Source organism: Callithrix jacchus, chromosome X, assembly GCF_049354715.1.
Source record: "Callithrix jacchus isolate 240 chromosome X, calJac240_pri, whole genome shotgun sequence".
Taxonomy (NCBI): domain Eukaryota; kingdom Metazoa; phylum Chordata; class Mammalia; order Primates; family Cebidae; genus Callithrix; species Callithrix jacchus.
The window spans coordinates 146,281,285-146,299,853 of NC_133524.1; the positions used below are offsets into that span (position 1 = coordinate 146,281,285).

Genomic DNA, 18,569 nt, shown 5'->3' on the forward strand with positions numbered 1-18,569 from the left:
TTTAATCAGGTCTAACTAAACAAGTAGGAACTTTTCTTAGGATCGTCTGTGTACAGCGGGCCTCAGAAATGAGCATGTCTTGGGCAATGATAACAGTATTTATTTATGAGCAAAAATAGAAACTAAAGGTAATCTCCTGTTGTGATCTGAGAGAGAGAGAGAGAGAGAGAGAGAGAGAGATGCAGGGGCAAGCAGAGCTCCACAGGAGGCTCCAAAGCATAGCTGAGGATGTGGCCATCCAACCACAAATGGTGCTCTGGGTAACACCATGGTAGAGGAGTGAGAGGAGTGCTCCCACCATACTTAAGCACGGCACCCCTCTGGGGACAACTCCATCAAGTGGAATGAGAAACACTTTATCTGGGCCCACCGGCGCAGATCCAACCAATCATTAGGAGTACCTGGAAGAGACTAAGCAGGAAGGAGATGGGGGGGGATTGTAAAAGAGGGGTGCTAGTAACACAGACCAGGCCAAACAGCCTGGTAGGGACCACCATCTCCTAGAAGGCAGTCACCCGTGCGGGGCCCATCTGACTCAGGCAGTCTTGGTGAAACCCAAGCTAGGGCTGACTAGGGGCCGACTCTTGAGCAAATCAGAGGCTAGCAAAAGGCCTCCCCTGTCTTCAGGGGTGGGAATGGCCATAGAGTCATGGTTCCTCAGCTCATCTGGGGCCTGGCCCTATGATGCAATGTGCCTGTCAGAAGACGGGAGACTCTCTGGGAGCTTAAACCAGGCCTGTTGGAGACACTTTTAGAAAAGGGAGAAGCTGAAAGCTACGCTACCTGTTTCCTCCCCCAACATCTGGCCAGGGCCCCCTCTCCAGATTGGCTGAGAGCCACCTTTGTGACATCATGTGAAAAATAAAGCAGATGATGACTTAAGCAGCTGGTTGCCCTGATACCGAGACTCTAGAATTTTGTGGACAGTATTTATTGGGCACCCTCACTCCCACTGAAGGCATTTTGGACTTGCTAGGACAGTGATAAGGGTCTTGGGTACCAAATGCTCCCGATTCTGGTGTAGCTCCATGGCGAGTCAGAATACTCAACAGGAATATGAAGCCAAGCTGGCCCCATCTGTTGGTGGAGAACCAACAAGTGGGGGCCCATCTAGTTCATCACCTGATCCAAATCTGGATTCCAGGGAGGTTTTGGACAGGCACGACGACCAAGCCGTGAGCCAAGACTCAGGTTCCCAAGATAACCCACCGTCAGATGACCAAAACCAACGCGTGGCCAGCATGGAAGACAACCGCAACCTTTTTAGCCTTTCCTTCCCAAGAAAGCTCTGGATGATGGTGGAGGAAGACACATTCCAGTCTTTGAGCTGGAACCATGATGGAGATGCTATGATCATCGAGAAGGATCTCTTCCAGAGGGAGATTCTTCAACGGAGAGGCGCAGAGAAGATCTTCAAAACAGAGAGCTTGAAGAGTTTCATTCGCCAAATACACCTCTATGGATTCCGTAAAATACGCCCAAGCACCTCGCCAAGAGACAACAATATGATGGTAAAGTAGAAAGCATTTCTGTAATCCCTTGCCTTTGTTTCCCAAACATCTTCATAGGACACCAGTACAAATTATATACTGTAAAAGAGTTAACTGTCAAAGATAACTTTTTTAAATGTGAGGAATTTGTTTATCGAAAGATGCAAACTATACAATTTTAAAAGTATAAATTTTGACATTAAACTACAATTCCCTGAAAGATAATATAAAGGAACATATTATCCAGACCTGCATATTACCTCTAAGGGGGTTGCAGGTTAATATCTAGATTCATACTATTTATATATTACCACCTTGACCTATGAATTGTTTATCTCTAGTCAGGTCATGCTGTAGGGCATACCACACTTGCTGCCACTTAAAGCATTCTTTTCTCCACTGCAAAACAAGATCATAATTTTGGGAGGTAGGAAAGGAATAATTTTTCCTGGAACAACTAACATACTTCATTTTGTTTCAGATCTACCACAACTCCAATTTTCAGAGAGGCAAGCCCTGGCTCCTGGAGAACATCCGGAGAAAAGGTAACCTCCGAAAAGCCACTCAGCAAGCGACCCACGTCCCAGCTGCAAAGAGGCTGAAGCTGGTAGCCATAGGACACCCCCTACAAATCCATCACAGCGATGCCAAGGATGCAGCCATCAGAATGTCCCAGGGGGGAAGCCCCAATGTTCAGGGACCCAGTGGCACCCAGTCCTTCACATACGCTGGTATGTGGCCCAAGAACACCATCACTGGGCATCCCCCGGGATCTGGGCCCCCTCAGGAACCAAATGACCCAAATTGGGAGGGCACCTCTGAAAATGTCATACGTGCATCTTCGGCTACTATCTGGATGAAAAGCACAAGGAAAGTGCCTCGTAGCCTGGTTTACCCAGATAACAGTAGTGTAATATTTTTGTACAGTGACTGCCACTCCATTCTGTCGGCCTCCCTCTTGCCCATGACTCCAAACGAGCCCCCCGACGATGAGGAGGAGCAGAAAGGCTCCTCAGGCTGCAACTGTCCACTCTGTGAACAGTTCAGAAACAATCCAAATCCATGAATTCACAGGCCACTAATGCCCAATAAAGGTTGCCATTTTCCAATGAGAAACACATTTTTGGTCTTAATAAACAAGATTCCATGGAAATAATAAATAATAAACAATTTAAATGAGAACTGTTGTCTGTGCTCTTTCTAACCTTCTATACTGTACGCATCTCATTGGCACAAGCCAGAAGAGGCTGAAAATTCTGTCCAAGACAGGCTTTGGTCCCCACATTTGGAGAAGCAGCATTTTCACACACCCAGCAAAGGATGTTGCTAGGAAGCGTCAAGGCCAAGCCCAAGAAGACTGGCTCCCCTGAGATCTGCCTGCTGCTCAGGGGGAAGAACAGCCCCACTCCTGATCCTGGCAGTATCTTTAAACGGGAGAGTCTTCCCCATGGGTCCCTCCCAATGTTGCCAGGAAGTGTCTGACCAGCAGGTCAGCATCCCTAGCCTAGCCTACTGGGGCCCCCTGAGTCAGGCCACCCCATTTTGTCAAGGGATTTATGACCACTGTAACATCCTGGCTCGCAAGAGAAGGGCCACCGCTCGGATATGAAGTAGCTGTGTGATGCAGATGACACACATGCTTCAGAAACTGACAGACACTTTCACAAGAGAGTGAGAGTAACCTGAAAGGGCAGACAGCTGCTCTTGTCTGACGTCCTCTCCATCCTGGATGAGTCAGTCCATTAATGGCTGCTCACTACCAGGCAAACATTCACCGCCAGGTCCGACTTTCTGTAGTGTCGCTTGGATGCTAGGTTTGATGAGTTTTGACCGGAACAAAGACGGGGAAGACATAGAATGGAGCCTCATAACCAGTCATCTACAACACATTTATTTGTATAATCCAGGAATTAGCAGGACCAAAACTGTAGCCATGCCGAGACATTTACTGGCAGCTTTTCCTTCTACCCAAAGGACAAAGTACTTGAGACACTGCCTGTGTGCCTAAAGAGGCATCACACAAGGAAAGCCTCACCCCCTACTTCCTTCCTCTGAGCAAAGAAACCTGTTTCCATGCACAGTGCTTAGTGGCTGGGGCTCTCCAAAGCAGGGGAAATTCAGATCTAGCCTAATGTATGTAGGTCTGCAACATGATGGTGAATTGAAAGCAGCTAAATGATTTAGCTGGAGCTGGTTTCAACTGACGGTGAACTGAAATCATGATTTAGCTGGGTTCCCTGCAACACTCCTCTCAGGAGCCCACACTTGTCACACCTCATGCCCCAAAGGGATCAGGTGCTCTGGGATGTCTACCTGGAATACCTCCTTGCCTCCTTTCCTAGGTATGGGCTCCAGTAGCCACCTGGGGTTTGAAATCACAGTCAGGTACTTCTGCTTCAGGCCGGTCAGTAGCGCTTGATTTTCTAGTCCCACAACCTCATCAGGAGTTAGGTCTTCGGGACACTGCAAAGTTTCCCCAATGTCAACGAGTCCTGTACACAGAGAGAGACACACATGAATGCTTTGCACTTCCATAGCCCAAGGCCTGCCTGTGTGACAACACAGTTACTCAAAGTCACAACCAATAGAAAGTAAGACGGCATCAGCAAAATGACAAGACGGGGGTCGAGTCTTTTTCCCACAGCTTTGATAACCAACCAAACTCGATTCAGCGAATGCTGGGAAAGGCAGTGGGGAGGGCTCCAGAAAGGCAGAGGAGAGGGTCTTGTCCTCAGCGAAGCCACACAAGTAAGAGGCGGGTCCAAGCCAGACTGCTGAGGGCAGCCGTTGCAGATTGGAAGGGCACCAGCTACCGCCTAGGAACCTACAGGTGATGCCTACACAGGTCATCAGGGGACACGTGCCGATGTCAGAACTCAATCACTCAGAGGTTAGGGGACTCGCCCAGGGTGCCATGAGCGATGGGGCTGGGGCAGGCTTGTGAAGCCAGGCAGATAGCCCAACTCTAGAGGCCACCTGACCCATTCGGCTGGCTGAGCTGCTTCTCTTGGTCTCTGGCAGACATGTGCAACCCACACGCACGTACACACACACACACACACACACACCCCAAACACCACATGCACCATGTGCACAGGGACCTGACCCGGCTTCTCACTGAGATCACAAACGGGAACTGAGGCCCAGAGTGGAGAAACAACTCAGCAGAGCATGCGGAAGCTAGGCCTGCAAACCCCCAGCCCAGGGCCCTTGCCGCCCATTTGGAGGTTTGTCATCAAAGGAAACTGTGGTGTGTACATGCCAATCAGTTCAGACGACAACAGAAGGCCCCACACTCCCAAGCAAGATCTCGGGTGGCAGCTCCAGGAGTTGCCTGCACATTTGGCACATCGTCACTTACCCGCTATGACTCCTCGACCAAACGTTTCCCCTTCTCGGAGCAATGCCTGAATCTGAGCAGGCGTCATTCCGAGCCTCTCCACCAGCAGCTCCCGCCAGGCATCACCTTCCCAGTCCCTGTGAGCAATGTGGATGGCGATGGTACAGTTCCGGTAGCTGCTAAGCAGGGGGCGCCAGCGCGTCTCCACAGTCTTGACTCCATTCAAGACAAAGCCAGCATAAGGTTGCCGGAAGGAGAGGCAGCCAAACTTCATCTTCGCAAGCTCCCGGGGCCTCCCGTGGCCTGCGGAAACACAGAAGCGCATCACACGCCAGCCCTCCAAGCTCACTGGCAGTGGTCCTGACCTTTCCCCCGTGTCTCCCAGGTCCCTTAAATCCCACTGACCTTGATGGTCCACTGCTTCCGTGTGTCACAACGCAGTCACTGATGTCCAGTGCCACGGCAGGCCCTAGAAGAGGGGTTGGGACTCGGCTGACTCAGGTCCATCTCATGGAGTCTTTGGGGAGGTCTGGAGTAGGGCAGGGCAGCTAGAGGAAGGCACAGGCCAGATAGCGCATGGTTGGTGCGATGACAGAGGTCACCAAGCCCTAGGGAACACAGAGGACAGAGGGCCCCCTCGGCCTAGACAGAGTGGAGAGGCGGGGCTTGTGCTAGCCGTCTTCCAGCACAGAAGGGCAGTCCCAGGCTCCGCTTCTCTTCTGTTCCCCCTACTCTGCCCCGCCAGTACTCTCAGTGCCCTGGCCTTGCTGCCACCAAGGCACTGACCTTCCCGGCTCCTACTGCAGGGCTGCTGAGCCCACATCGTTGATATCCAATCTCAGCTCTGCTCTCAGGATGCACCATGACCTCAGACGGTCCTCAGTCAGACATCTCCTCCCCACCCCTCTGGGTGCCACCTTCCTCAAGCCCTTTCCCTGACCACTGCACTCCATGTCAGCAGACACCCCTGTCCCCGATCCGAGCTGAATAAAGAATGAGAATCAGAACAACTGCCACCCCCCCCCCACACACACACACATGGCTTCCACATGCCACCCTCTGGGATGGCATGATCCTTGGATCACCAAATTTAATCCTCAAGTAACCCAGCAGGGTCAGTGCTACTGTGAGGCCCAGTCTATGGCTCAGGAGAATGAGGCGCCGGCCCACAGTCACATGCGCTCTGACTTCTCACGCCTCTTGCCTGGGTCCCTGCCTTCTGTGTGTGTACCTTGGGAGAGGGTCCCCTCCTCCTGCATGGAGTACCGCCCTGTGCTTCAGAAGGAGCCATGGGCTGGAAGCCAGAACATCAGCCCAGTCATAGCCTCTTGAGATGCCTCAGAGGCTTCCCGCCCCAGCCATGTCCTCTCCTCTCCCCTGTATTCACCACCCTGCAGCCGCTCAGGCCTTCCATCCCCTGAGGGAACATGCCAAGCTTGTTTCTACCTCAGGGCTTTTCTCGTTGTGATGGGTTGCATTGTGTTCTCCTAAAACCCGTATGTCCTAAACCCCGCACCTCAGAATGTGGCCTTATACATAAGGACAGAGTCATTACTGAGGTGATCAAGCAGAACTGAAGTCATTAGGGTTGACCCACATGCCACGTGGCTGGCGTCCTTATGAAAAGGGGGATGTCAGAGACAGTGATGCACACAGGGAGAACGCCATGAGGAAACACAGGCAGAGACAAGGGAGATGTTTCTATGAGCCAAGGGGTGCCGCCCAGCTAACCAAAGCTAAGACAGAGGGACAGACCAGATCGTCTTTCACAGCCCACAGAACAACGAACCCGGCCAGCACCTGGATTTAAGACTCCCATCCTCCAGAACTGCGAGACAACGAATGTCTGGAGTTTAAGCCAGCCCCTTTATGGTCTTTTGCTTCATCCATCTTGGCAAACTGCTGTTCCCGACACATCTCCGCAGGATAGGGCATGACTCCTCCATTTAACAGCACATCAAGCCCAATCTTTCCATCTGCCCATCTTCATCTACCTTGTTTTTCACTGCCTGTGTGATATCCCATTGTTGGTCGTCCCATAATTTGCCTGACCATTCTCCACCGATGGAGAGTTACAAGCTGCTTCCCACTTCTGCCACTAGAAATGACATTTCCGCTAACACTCGCCGTGTGAAGAGCTGCTGAAGAGAATGCCTCGGCCGCCTGGCACGCCCATCTAAGATGCTGATATCTGCCAGCAAATGGCCTTCCAGGAATACTCACCCGTGTACACTCCACCAACCCATCCATGGTGCCATTTTCCTCACACACTTGTGGCTCTGAGCCTCATTATTCTGCTGATGGGTGACAAAATATCACCAGGTTCCTTGGTTCTGGATTACTTCTGATGGAGGCTGAATGTCCCCCACGGGGCCTGGCCACACCCACTGGTATATGTGGCTACAGCGAACATTTGCCTCTTTTCCACAGCTCAGTTTCTTAGCCAACCCTTTTCTGGTCACCACCACAAAATCACAACAAATGTGAACTGGGTGTGTGTGGAATCCCTAGTAAGAACTCATGTAACTGGAAAGGCAAGAAGGGGGTGGAGTCCCCTCCTACCTGGTGCTGCAGAGAGTACCTGCCTTGCGGCCTGAAGAGGAAACACTCTTCCACGTAGCTTCTTTACCTGCACAACAAGGAAGATAAGGAGGAAAGGTCATTAAGAGCAAAACAGCAAGCCTGGTTAATGGCCCTAGGAAGGTCATCTACTTAGTAGAAGGCGTTGGAAACCAAGAAGAGCTGGGAGGGCCGGTCTTATGAGTAACACACCTGTGCACCCCACTCAGTTTGGTTCTGCTAATCACAGCAGTGGGACCCTCGGCACCTGTCTAGGTCAAGGACCACAGAGTGCACCGGCCCGCAGGGCAGAACATCATTTCAGTAAGTTGAGTCGCATTCCTACAACTGAGCACGCTCCACCCTAGGGGAGAAAAATGCCACGTCCCCTCGCATTGTCAGTGGGCGAGGGTTTGGGGGTTCTACATCCCATTCCCCTCAGCTTAATTCTGGGTAGGTCACGCTAAGCACGATGCCACAGGCCACAGAGCTGTGCACTGCCTGGCCTCGGGTCCAGGCAAGCGCACAGCAGAGGGCGCAAGCTAGAGGCAGGGAAAACCGGGCCAAGATGGGGTCGGTGTGTGTGGAGCAGCACAGGACTTTACTTTCTTGAACACACAGTTTCGCTCTTGTTGTCCAGGCTGGAGTGCAATGGTACGATCTCGGCTCACCGAAATCTCTGCCTCCCGGTTCAAGCGATTCTCCTGCCTCAGCCTCTGGAGTAGCTGGGATTACAGGCATGATCCACCACGCCCGGCTAAAATTGTTGTATTTTTAGTAGAGACGGGGGGGTTTCTCCATGTTGGTCAGGCTGGTCTAGAACTCCCGATCATCGGCCCACCTCGGCCTCCCAAAGTGTTGCGATTACAGGCGTGAGCCACGGGATCGGATTTCTACTCGCAGACGCATTTCGCGAGTAGACACGCTTAGAAGGAGCGGGGCTGAGACCCTGGCGAGAGCAGGGAACAGGAAAGGGTGCCTTGGGCGCGCCCCACACGGGTTCTCAAACAAACATCCAGAGAAACCCCAGCCCTCAGGTGCTGTCCGCAAGAGGGCGGAGCACACGGGCTCCCGTACCTTTCAGCCGCGGCCGGTGTTATGGCCTCCGGACCCTGAGAGTCGTCGCGTCCAGGGCCGACTCTGGCTTTTGGTAACAGAAGAACAGTCCTCCGCCTCCCCGCGACCCAGCGAGGTCACCGGAGCCAGGACGACGGGCTCGCAAGCGACGTGGGCCGCGGTGAGAACAAAGGGCTCCGGGCTCCTGTCGGGGCTGCAAGGTCGCTCGCTGCCACTGACTCCGGGAAACCGGGGGTTAGTGACAGGTGCTAACAGTCCGTAACTCTTCCGCTTTCATGCAGCTCCCGTCATCCCTTTCACGAAGAACGTACGGGGGCGCGTAATCACGCACGTACGTACATCACGCACTTACGCAAGAGGCACGTACTCAGCCTTGCATATAGACAGCCAAGTCTTTAGAAATCCACTCTCCATGAAGCCACGCGTGACGTCATCACGCACTTACGCACGCACTAGCCGCCAGGAGACGCTGTTCAGTTTACGGGTCCTGACGCCCGCTAGCCCACCAGGCCAGCAGGGGAGCTGGAGACCGGCAGCCTGGACAAACGACCGGAAGGAGGAAAAGGAACCGGAGGGAGGAAAAAGAAGAGGGGCGGGACAAGGCCATCAGGCAGGAGTTTTAAGCTCAGAGCTGCGACACCAGCAGGTAGGAGCTGGGAGAAACCACGGGGGAGGGTCGGGGGCTCGGGGCTGACAGGAGGAGGGCGGAGCTGGGGAGGGGAAGGGAGGGACTGAGATAATCGCTGGGGCGGGGTTGGGGGGGCTGGGCGAAACCATTGTGGGTGGGGTCGTGGGGGAATCTGAGCGAGGCTGCAGGAGGTGCTTGCGGACTCCTGAGAACCGGCGCGGGGAGGGAGGAGGCCGCTGAGAGGAGGAGGGTGGGGCTGAAAGAAATCGCTGGGGAGGGGCTGGGGGACGGGTCTTTGGAAGCAGAGGCAAGAGAAGCACGGCGGGGCTCGGGGTGGGGAGGGGCGGGGCGGGGCTCAGAGAAACCGCTGGGGAGGGGTTGGGGGTGGGGTTTTGGTAGCACCCACAGGAGAAGCAGGGCGGGGCTGGGAAGAGGCGGGGCTCGGTGAGGGGCGGGGTCGAGAAACTGCGGGGGAGGGGCCTGGGGGCGGGGACTTGGGCGGAGCCACCGGAGGAAAGCAGGGCGGAGCTGGGGCGGGGAAGGGCGGGGCGAGAGCAACTCCGGGGGCGGGGCATTGGACGCAGCCACAGAAGCAGGGCGGTGCTTCGGGAGGGGAGGGGCTGAGAGAAACCGCTGGGGAGGGGGATGGGGGCGGGGCTTTGGAAACCCACAGGAGAGGCAAGGTGGGGCTGGGGGAGAGGCGGGAATCGGGGCGGTGCTGAGAAACCGCTGGGGAGGGAGTGGCGGCGGGGCTTTGGGAGGAGCAGGGTGGGGCTAGGGGAGGGGTGGGGCGGGGCTGAGAGAAACCGCTGGGGAGCGGGCTGGGGGCGGGGTCTTGGAAGCGGCCGCAGGAGGAGTAGGGCGGGGCTGGGGGGAGAGACATCTCTGGGTCGGGGCTGGAGCGGGGCTTTTGAAGCAGCCCTGAGAGGAACAGGGCGGGCCTCGGGACGGGGCGGAGCCGAGAGAGACCACTGGGGAGGTGCTGGGGGCGGGGCTTTGAAATCTGGCGGGAGAAGCAGGGCGAGGCTGTGGAAGAGCTGAGCGACAAGCAGCTGCGGGAGCACCCCGCGGATTCCTGAGAACCAGCCTGGGGGAGCGAGGGCTGGGGAGGTGCAGGGTGGTGTCATGAGAAAGCTCTGTAGGAGGAGGGCCTGGTGCATAGCTCAGCTGCAGGGTGGAGCGGAGGGAAAGCCTGGAGGTTCCGGAGGAGGAGCTGGGCGGGGCTGTGGCAAAGCGCTGTGGGAGATGGGGCGGGGCTGCGGGAATGAGCTGGGGAAGGAGGAGCCAAGCTAGAGCAAGGCTGGTGTGTGAGCCCTGTTGGGGAGCAGCTAGTGCAGAGCTGGAGGAAAGCTGAAAGATGCTGGGGTGGGCAGAGGGGTAGGAGAACCAGGAAGGGGCCAGAGGAGTTGGAGCTGGGAGTGGAGATGCATGGGGAGTAGGATGGGCTGTGGGAAAAAGCTGGGAGGAAGCAGATGAGGGTGGAGCTGCAGCAGGAACTGTGTCAGAGATTCTGGAGGAGCCGCCTGCAACAGGAGGACGTAGCTGTGGGCAGAACTGGGTAGTGCTGGGAGGAGGAGGAGTTGGGGGCAGAGCTGCGGGAGAAGGAGCTAGGAGTCGGAACTGGTAGGGTGGAGCTGCGGGAAAAGCAGCTTGGGCGGAGTTGCAGGAGGAAGAGCTGATGGCGGAGATGCTGGTGGAGCGGAGCAGAACTGGGGTGAAGCTGTGGGCAGAGCTGTGGGAGAAGGCAGGCTGTGCAGCCTGAGGAGCAGGATGGAGCTGGAGGAGGGAGCTGAGGCACTTCTGTGCTGCACCCTTAGGCAAGAGTCTAAACTTGCCCCCAGCGACCTAACTGCACTCTCAGAGTCTACCTCCCGAGGGCATGGAAGCAGCAAGAAGGGCGGGAACACTTGTCTGAGGTCCCCGCAGCTCTAGGCTGAGTCTTGCAGGACTGAGCACCCCCAGGCCTGCTTTCCTGTGTCCCAGCGGCTCTGTCAGTGCCTGCCAATGGGGTCTGGAGGGACCGTCTTTTTAAGGCCTCTTTTGCAGGTGACGAGAAGCATCCCCACTCTTAATGTCCTGCCGCCCCTCCGACCTAAGTCGCCCAACACACAGCCCAACTTCCCTGGCGAACTTGCTTTTCAAACTCTTCTCCATCTCAGTCCGGGCTCAGGTCCCGCAGCGCCGCCGTGCTGTGCTCCTCTGTCCCTCCGCTTACCCAGTCCCCCACGTTGACTTCATCACCGAGTTCCAGGTCCGTGCCTCTCCAGTGCCTGACGAGACCAAACTGCTCCTCTTCCTGCATCCCCGCTGCTACTTCCTGAGTTCAGGCGTCGTGGTCTGGAGCCTGCGCTATTCCATGAGCCTCCTGACCAACCTGGAGGCCTCTGTCTTTCCTCCCTTCAGTCTGTCCTCCACACTCTTTCAGTTTAGTTTCTAAGTCACAAATCTGTCCCTAGCAATCCTCTAGTGAAAACCCTGTCGGGCCTTCTCAGGCTGAAGTCCTAGCAGCTCAGGGAGTCGGCCCAGCTCTCTCCACCCTTAAGCCGAACACGCCCTGGGTTCACGCTGTGCAGTGTAGTCACAGGTCGCCAGCAGCCTGCTGCCCCAGGTCTCCCTGCTTTGCAGCGGTGGTTCCCATGGCCTTGTCCTGGCGCACTCCTGGCCTCCTTCAAGGCACAACTTTAATGTCACCTTCACAGTCCCACCGCAGTGTTAGGGGGTTTTGTCTCCAGTTCTGATAGCATTTTTAACCTCTCCCCTCCCCACCCCACATTAGGCTCTTGGAACCCAGGGTGGTAATTGCGCTATAAGAGTCTGTGGCTGCCGCATGTTCTCTGAGTTCCTTGAAGGCAAGGATGGTGTTTTACTCATTTCTGAAACTGGGTGCCCAGGACACAGTCTCTGCTTAGTAAGTGTTGAATCAGCAAAGGGCTGCTTTCTCGTCTTTTCTAGTGAGATGCACCTACTTCTCTTTGGGGAAACGTGAGGAAGCAGGAATGCTGGAGATGAGGTGAGGAGGAGAGGGTCTCTCTTTATGGGATGTAAGCCTCAGGGCGGCACGGGACCTTCAGATCACCAGTTCCAATTCCCATCCATGCTGGCATCCCCTCCTGGGCTCCTTCCCCAAAGAATGGTTGCCGACTTCTGCCGGACACCCCAGAACCTGCCGGGAGTGGTTTCACACCATGAGTGAGGATCCCCGGGATGGGGAGTTGCTGCTCTTCCTCCCGAGGCCTCTTGTTTGAAGAACTAGAACTCACCTAATGAGCTGGATACTCACATGTGGCTGCTGGCGGGGAGGCCCGTGGTGGCTACGTAAGGGCTCCGTTTTCCAGCTCTCCCAGCTGCCCCGCTCTCCTGGGTGTCCTGGGCAGTGGGGTTAGTGCGCACATTAGTGCACACTCTCCCTGGGCGGCAGCAAACAGCCGAGGTCTGATCTGTGGTCAGATGAGGAGAAGTCAAAGGAAAGCAGCTGCAGCGGTGAGTGGGCCTAGGAAGAATGGCATCACCAGGTCAGTAGGGATGGGGGTGGTGTTCGGCTACCCCCGAGAAGGGACCAGATGGCACCTGAGTCTTGATTTTCATTCCCAATAGCAAGTCAGCACCAAACCCGAAAACGCTCCGATTTCTGACCTCACTCCTCCCATTTACAATGTCCTGGCAGGAACAAGACTTTCCCCTCCCTCTCTGTTCATCTCTCAGCAGGTCAGGCCAGCCTTCGCCCGTCCTTCAGCCCAGACCCGTCCTGCTCCTGCCTTCCCCTGTGGGGCCCACAGTGGATGCTCTGGAGCCCTGGGCAGGCAACTGCGGGCATGTGGGGCCTTCTCGGGTTCCTTGCTGTGCTCCCATGAAACCGCTGTGCCTGGCTGCACCCCGCTAGCACACGCTCAGCTGACCCCATCTCCTGGGGCCAGGAGTGTTTCTCCTCCTCACGGTCTGCTTGCTTCTTCCAGCCTTGCTTGAATCCCCATCGTGCCACATGCCATGTCTCTTTTAGGAAGTCCTTGTGTTTTCCACAGATCTTGCTTTGCAGCTGATGGCACCCCATGCCAGCACCCCCACCCCAGCCTACTGCCTCCTTCCTGAAACCACAGCCCCCTCTCAGAGTCTTCCTTCCCTCTCATCCCTGGGAGCCTCCTGCAGAGCTCCCTGTCCATCTCGCTGGCCTTCTGAGCCTTGCCTCTGCATTTCTTACTCCTCTCCTCGCCTTACCCTGCCCCGCCCCACCTCTCCTCTCCACCGTTGTGGCAGGCTAGCCTCCCTGGCTACAGCTGTCCCTTGGAAATGTGCTGTCCCCTTCCCTCTCTGTGCTCAGCATCCCTGGGTGTTCAGTCCGTCTCTTCCGTCCATGTGCTTCCCTAGGGAAGCATTATTTTTTTCTCAGCATGATTTCTGTGGGACTCTTCCCATTTTCTGAGCCTGTCACCCGGTTCCTCTTCCCTTGCCTCCCTGCTGACACTTTCCAGAGTGCAGCCACCCTCTCCTCACTGTGCGGCTTCGAATCTGAGGCCCAGGAGGAAGTCACCTTCCTCCCAAGAGGGTTTGTGTGTGATCCTGCCTAGGGTTATGGGGCACGGCCAGTCTGGGACCGCTTTGACCCTAATTCATGGTTTCCCTTCAGATGCTTCTTGGTCAGCCTGCTTTCCTCATCTAGGAAATGGCTTTTACCCACTTTTCTATTGAGTGACTTGCCTTGTTGGTATGAAGCTGTAGAAGCTCTTTCTGAATTCTGCTGTAGGGCTGTGGAGGCCCCACAGGGTCGCGGGGTGTCCCTTATGCTGCGTTGAGGTGCAGGATCAGAGAAGTAAAGAGACAGGACACTGAAGAACCGGTGAAGAGCATCTGGACTCGGGGGGCCATGCCACCTGTGAGCGGAGATCAGCGACGGCCCCCAAAGGCCCAAGAGCATCTGTATTTATTAGGTACAAGCAGGGGCAGGGGCGTACGTGAGGTCATCATCTATAGGCTTAGTAATAGGGCATACATAATCACGTGAGTCACAAGCAAGGGGGCCACCCCATTATGTCACCTGGGCAGAGAGGTGGGCCGTGCGCAGCAGGGGGCCATGCCGTGCACAGTAGTTGAGGGTCGTGTTCAGAAAAGGAGTCCACCCTCATTAGGTTACTGAGGCAAGGAGGTGGGCTGTGTGCACCAGGTGTCATGCACAACACTTCTTATCTGGGGGCTGGAGACTTCAACGAATTTCTAATAGAAGGATGCTGTGAGCTTAATGCAGTGGGAACTGACAGACTCGTGCTCTTCTCTTAAGATATTTATGGGAGGATGATTTGAGCTAGCACCGAAGTGAGAAAAGACTGACAGGGCGTACAGCCGCCGTGACTGGTCACACCAGAGGGGTTCTTCTCCCTCGGTTACTTCCAGGATCTCAGGCCTGAGGCCTACTCTCCACAGGAACTGGATGCAAGGGACTTCAACTCCTTTTTCAGGAGCAGAGGCTCTAGCTCCAAGCCTGCCATACAGCATATGCCCTTTCAGGCAGGGACGCCACCGCTGGGGTCTTGGGTTCTCGTCCTGGTCTGGCTTTTCTCATGTGCTGCTTCTGTTGTGTGACTGCTCCAGGCATTCCTCCTACTACAAACTGCTATATGGTTATATAGAAGGATTATATACATCAGCTCTAAATGTGTCAGTACAGCTCCGACTACAATACCTATATGATTATATAGAAAGATTATATAGAACTAAGTATGCCAGATATAAGTATTAAGCATGATTATATAAACTAGATATATGCAAGCAGTAAGTTATACTCCAGGCACTAATTCTATAAACTAATATATGATTATATATGAAGGATTATATAAAGGAAACAGCTGAGCAATAGCACTATAAACTAGCATATTCTTCAGGCACTAGTTGTGCCTGGGGTCTGAACAGTTCTCCTTCCTCGGTGCCCATGGGGGGTGTTACCCACATTCTGCCTCTCGCCTCATGTTGGTTTTTGCATTTCAGAGACCTCATCGGCTCAGAGGCTTGTTCCTCTGTCTCTTTGCAGGGCTATTTTGGACTCAGTATTCACCTAAGCCCTCCAAATTGTAAGTAACCCCAGAGGTCATGGAGCGTCCTGTGGCCCCTCCGTCTGGAGGCTGTGACCCCTCCCCCAAGGAGGAGGCACTCACATGCATCCAGCACCCCGCCCATTAGATTGGAGAAGGCTCCCTTCTTTGCCTTCTTGCACCCATCTGTCCACCTTTTAGCTTTCCTTTTCTCCCCTGGACTCACACAGGGTCGCACGAACATGGTGTATAGCAGGAGGAGAGAGGTAAAGTGGAGGAACAGGGCCTGGAGGGGAGAAAGGAGGAGGAGGAGGGGGAAGAGAGGGAGCAGGTTAGAGAAGGGAAGGAGGAGGAGAAGGAGAGGAGGAGATGAGACCGAGGAGAAGAGGTGAAGGAGGAGAGGAGCACGTAGAAAAGAGAAGAGGAGAGGAGGAGATGGAAAAGAGGAGGAGGAGCAGTGAAGGAGGAAGAGTAAGAGGACTAGAAGAGCAAGTGAGGAGGGGGGAGTAGGGGGAGAGGAGAAGAGGAGAAGGAAAGAAGGTGAAGGAGAGGCAGATATGGAGGAGAGAAGGCGGGGGAGAGGAGGAGGAGGAGAAAATGAGAGGGATGGGGGAGGAGGAAGAGAGAAGAATAGAAGGAGGAGAGGAGGAGGGGAGGAGGTGGAGGTGGGAGGATGGGGAGGAAGGGAGAAGGAAGGGAATACCAGGATGAGGGAGGAAAGGAGGAGAGGTATAGGAGAAGGAGGAGAGGAGGAGGGGAGGAAGAGGAGGAAAGATGGAGGAGGAGAAAAGGAGGCAGGGAAGAGGAGAAAGAGGAGAGGAGGAGGTGGCAGAAAGGAGGACCAGGAGAGGAGGAAAAGGAGGAGAGGAGGAAGTGAGGAGAATGAGAAGCAAAGGAGAGGAGAGGAGGAAGAGGAGGAGTAGATAAGAGGGGCAGAGGAAAAGGAGGAGGAGAGGAGGAGGCGGGGGAGGGGTGGAGAAGAGAGGAGGGGAACAGAGTTGGAGGAGGTGGAAGAGAGAGGAAGAGGAGCAGGAGGACAGGAAGAGAGAAGGAAATGAGAAGGAGAAAAGTAGGAGGGAGAAGAGAGAGAGGAGAGCAAGAGAAGAGAGGATGAGGAGGAGGGGCGGGGAAGCAGAGGCCGAGGGGAGGAGGAGGAGGAAGAAAGGAGGACAGGAGGTGGAGAGGAGGAAGAGAGAATAAGGAGGGGAGGAAGACGGGAGGAGAGGAGGGGAGGAGGAGGAAGAGGAGGAGGCTAGAGCAGCCTTATCAGGCTCCAGTTCTTGGTGCACCCCGTTCTGGGAGACACTCTCCTGTGGTCCTCCCTGCCCTGCATGGGATCCCCACGCTGAACCTCTGAGGGATGCTGGCACCCTCTATTCAGCACATTCGCGATGCCCTTGCTGAAGCATGTGTCCTCAGGGCCCTCTCCTGAAACATGATCCTCCGGGGTGTCTTCTGGCCTCACCTCTTCTGTCCAGGTCCAGCAAGCTCACGTTGCTCAGCCTTTGAATCCCTTCCTTCACCGTCTGCAGTGACAATCCGGGCCTTTCACCGTCACTCAGGCATGGACCATCGCTGTTGCCCATGCCATGCCATGCCATCAACAGGTTTGCCCCATCCCTTCGGCTCCCTGCCGGGGTATTGGGTTGTGTTTAGCAGCAGAGTGTCTCCAAGTCCCTGACCTAGTCTTCGTTTCCAGCCCCCACCGGTTGAGCTGCATCCGGGTCCCATCCTGCAGGGACACCCTCTGCCGCTGCAGGTGCGTGCTGATCCTGCAGCTCCTCAGGGGTGTCATCCCTTTCCCCTTTACCAGGCCCGGCACATCCTGCCCACGCGGCGCAGTGCTGCAGCTTCCCTCTGGTCACGGGTCTGGCCGTCGGCTCGCCAATTCCTCCAGCTTCCATGGGACTCTCCGGGTGTTAGCACTGCAAGTTCCTCAGCAAACTGGGACTGTCGGTCGCCTACCTGGCAGCCAGTGATAAGGTGAGGGCCACCCCTGGGAGGGCGGACACCTGTGGGGAACATTCTTGTGTGATTTATTTCTTCTTTGGGGTAGGGTGCCTGCACTGGCTCTTGCTGGGTTGATGCTGCAGACTCAGAAGTTTCAAGGGCATCTGGGGAGATTAGATATTCAGAGACCTTCTCCTAGATGTCCCTGTTCCATGTATCAGGGACGCAGCTTTCCCCAACAGGGCCTGTGTCGTTGGCATGACAGACCTGCCTTGGTTGAACGTTCAGCTGTCTTTGGAGTTCAGCCACCTTAGCAAGTCCTGGGTTTGTTCTTCAGAGTTTGCTGCTCGCCCATTGCCTGGATCGGGGGCTACTTTGTAAACCACCAGGAAGACTCCAGTGCTTCTGCTTAACTTTTAGACATTTGTTAATTGCCCTTGGCCTCTCATTAATCCCGTGTGGGTCATCCAGGCAACGTAGTCACCACCATCCACTCCCTGAGTTTCCGTTTCAAGACGTCCGCCCTGCCTGGGTCTCCTCACCTGCCAGGAACTTCCTCTCCAAGGGCTGCCCGTCCCATCAAAAGTTCTAACACCAAAGATCTAGCAACTAGGCTGCCATTTTGTGCCTGTAGCCACCTTTGTGCCACCTATGCCCGAAGATGGGAACCTCGTTGCCAGCTGGGCAGTTGCAGGGTGATCCTGTACCAGGGCTCCATCTTACGACTTGCTGTCTTGGACCACTCTGGAACCCACTGTCTCAGGTTGGGTCCTCCAGGAAGCAGACCGTGAGAGGGAGTTGGCAGTGCCAGAGGTTTACAAGGGCTAACTTGCACTCAGGAAAGGGACGGGAAGGAAGCAGGGGTGGAGAGCAGGTTGGGCCAGACCTGACAGTCTCGAGCAGCCCAACAGGGAGGCCTGGAGCAAGGGTTGCTCATTAGAAGGGCCTGCATTGGGCATGGGTGGTTAGGTCACATGGTACCTGGCACACAGCAGGCCGTGCACTCCAACTTAACTGACTGGATGAATTAATGCCAAGGAAAGGCGCTCTGGAGAGCGGGTATGTGCTGAGCAGCACAGGGAAGGGCCCAGCATCTGTCTTTGCACAGCCAGAACTGCGCTGTGCCCTGCAACAGGCCACGCGAGAGCTGCTTTGAGCTTGCATGTGCATTAGACAACTCTCAGAGGCACGAAGGTTTGCTGGCAGGGCGCCTCGTGACCTGTCGGTATTGGTGTGAGCACAGCCTATTGGTGTGAGCACAGCCTGGCAGGAGAGGGCAGATCTTGGCACAAAGTATCATGTCAAAAAGCATATCGAAGCCCGGCCCCCTCCTATAAAAGGCTCCTTGAGGGTAGGTGCACACTCATGCCTTTGCTACTTGTAAGGCATGAAGGAATTAGGTGAATGGGAAGAGGGAGGGACTGCTCACTCTGGGCAAGGGTCTAGGGGAGGCTTCTCAGAGGAGGGGGTGTTTGAAAGTCGAAAGGGTTTTGTTAGGTAGAAAATGG

At 55.2% G+C, this 18,569-nt stretch overlaps 3 protein-coding genes across 41 annotated transcripts in view; 2 read left to right on the forward strand and 1 right to left on the reverse strand.

Moving 5' to 3' along the window:
* The first annotated feature begins 956 nt into the window (after positions 1-956).
* On the forward strand, positions 957-2,672 carry HSFX4 (heat shock transcription factor family, X-linked member 4). Its single transcript, XM_078364373.1, has 2 exons — positions 957-1,511; positions 1,972-2,672. The coding sequence occupies exons 1-2, from the start codon at positions 1,029-1,031 to the stop codon at positions 2,554-2,556; spliced, it is 1,068 nt and encodes a 355-aa protein (XP_078220499.1). The 5' UTR covers positions 957-1,028; the 3' UTR covers positions 2,557-2,672.
* A 688-nt stretch (positions 2,673-3,360) lies between these two features.
* Positions 3,361-8,770, reverse strand: EOLA2 (endothelium and lymphocyte associated ASCH domain 2). Of its 10 annotated transcripts, none has more exons than XM_035287793.3 (5): positions 8,467-8,770; positions 7,416-7,459; positions 5,236-5,299; positions 4,852-5,133; positions 3,361-3,982 (listed from the first exon to the last, which is right to left on the reverse strand). In XM_035287793.3, the coding sequence occupies exons 4-5, from the start codon at positions 5,102-5,104 to the stop codon at positions 3,759-3,761; spliced, it is 477 nt and encodes a 158-aa protein (XP_035143684.1). In that variant the 5' UTR covers positions 5,105-5,133; positions 5,236-5,299; positions 7,416-7,459; positions 8,467-8,770; the 3' UTR covers positions 3,361-3,758. The 10 variants fall into 10 exon arrangements, with proteins under 10 accessions (XP_035143684.1, XP_008988267.1, XP_078220502.1 ...); XM_008990019.5 differs by having other exon boundaries at positions 5,236-5,378; XM_078364376.1 differs by having other exon boundaries at positions 7,412-7,459.
* A 145-nt stretch (positions 8,771-8,915) lies between these two features.
* MAMLD1 (mastermind like domain containing 1) overlaps positions 8,916-18,569 on the forward strand; it is a 566,578-nt gene continuing 556,924 nt past the window's right edge. For 14 of the 30 annotated variants that reach the window (XM_078364335.1, XM_078364336.1, XM_078364338.1 and 11 more), the window contains exons 1-6: positions 8,916-9,112; positions 12,047-12,104; positions 13,833-14,016; positions 15,068-15,150; positions 16,590-16,718; positions 16,925-17,094. The gene's annotated coding sequence lies outside the window, so the exon portion shown is untranslated. Of the gene's footprint in view, positions 9,113-11,140; positions 11,346-12,046; positions 14,017-15,067; positions 16,719-16,924; positions 17,095-18,569 lie in introns of all 30 variants that reach the window. The other 16 variants (XM_078364359.1, XM_078364360.1, XM_078364361.1 and 13 more) reach the window with 13 other exon arrangements.

Excerpts from the sequence above, each read along its gene's own strand:
- HSFX4 (XM_078364373.1), top strand. The coding sequence starts at position 1,029 with ATGGCGAGTCAGAATACTCAACAGGAATATGAAGCCAAGCTGGCCCCA. Across the intron at positions 1,512-1,971 it reads CAAGAGACAACAATATGATG|ATCTACCACAACTCCAATTT; the intron begins GTAAAGTAGAAA and ends ATTTTGTTTCAG.
- EOLA2 (XM_035287793.3), bottom strand. The coding sequence starts at position 5,104 with ATGAAGTTTGGCTGCCTCTCCTTCCGGCAACCTTATGCTGGCTTTGTC. Across the intron at positions 3,983-4,851 it reads TGGTCGAGGAGTCATAGCGG|GACTCGTTGACATTGGGGAA; the intron begins GTAAGTGACGAT and ends CTCTGTGTACAG.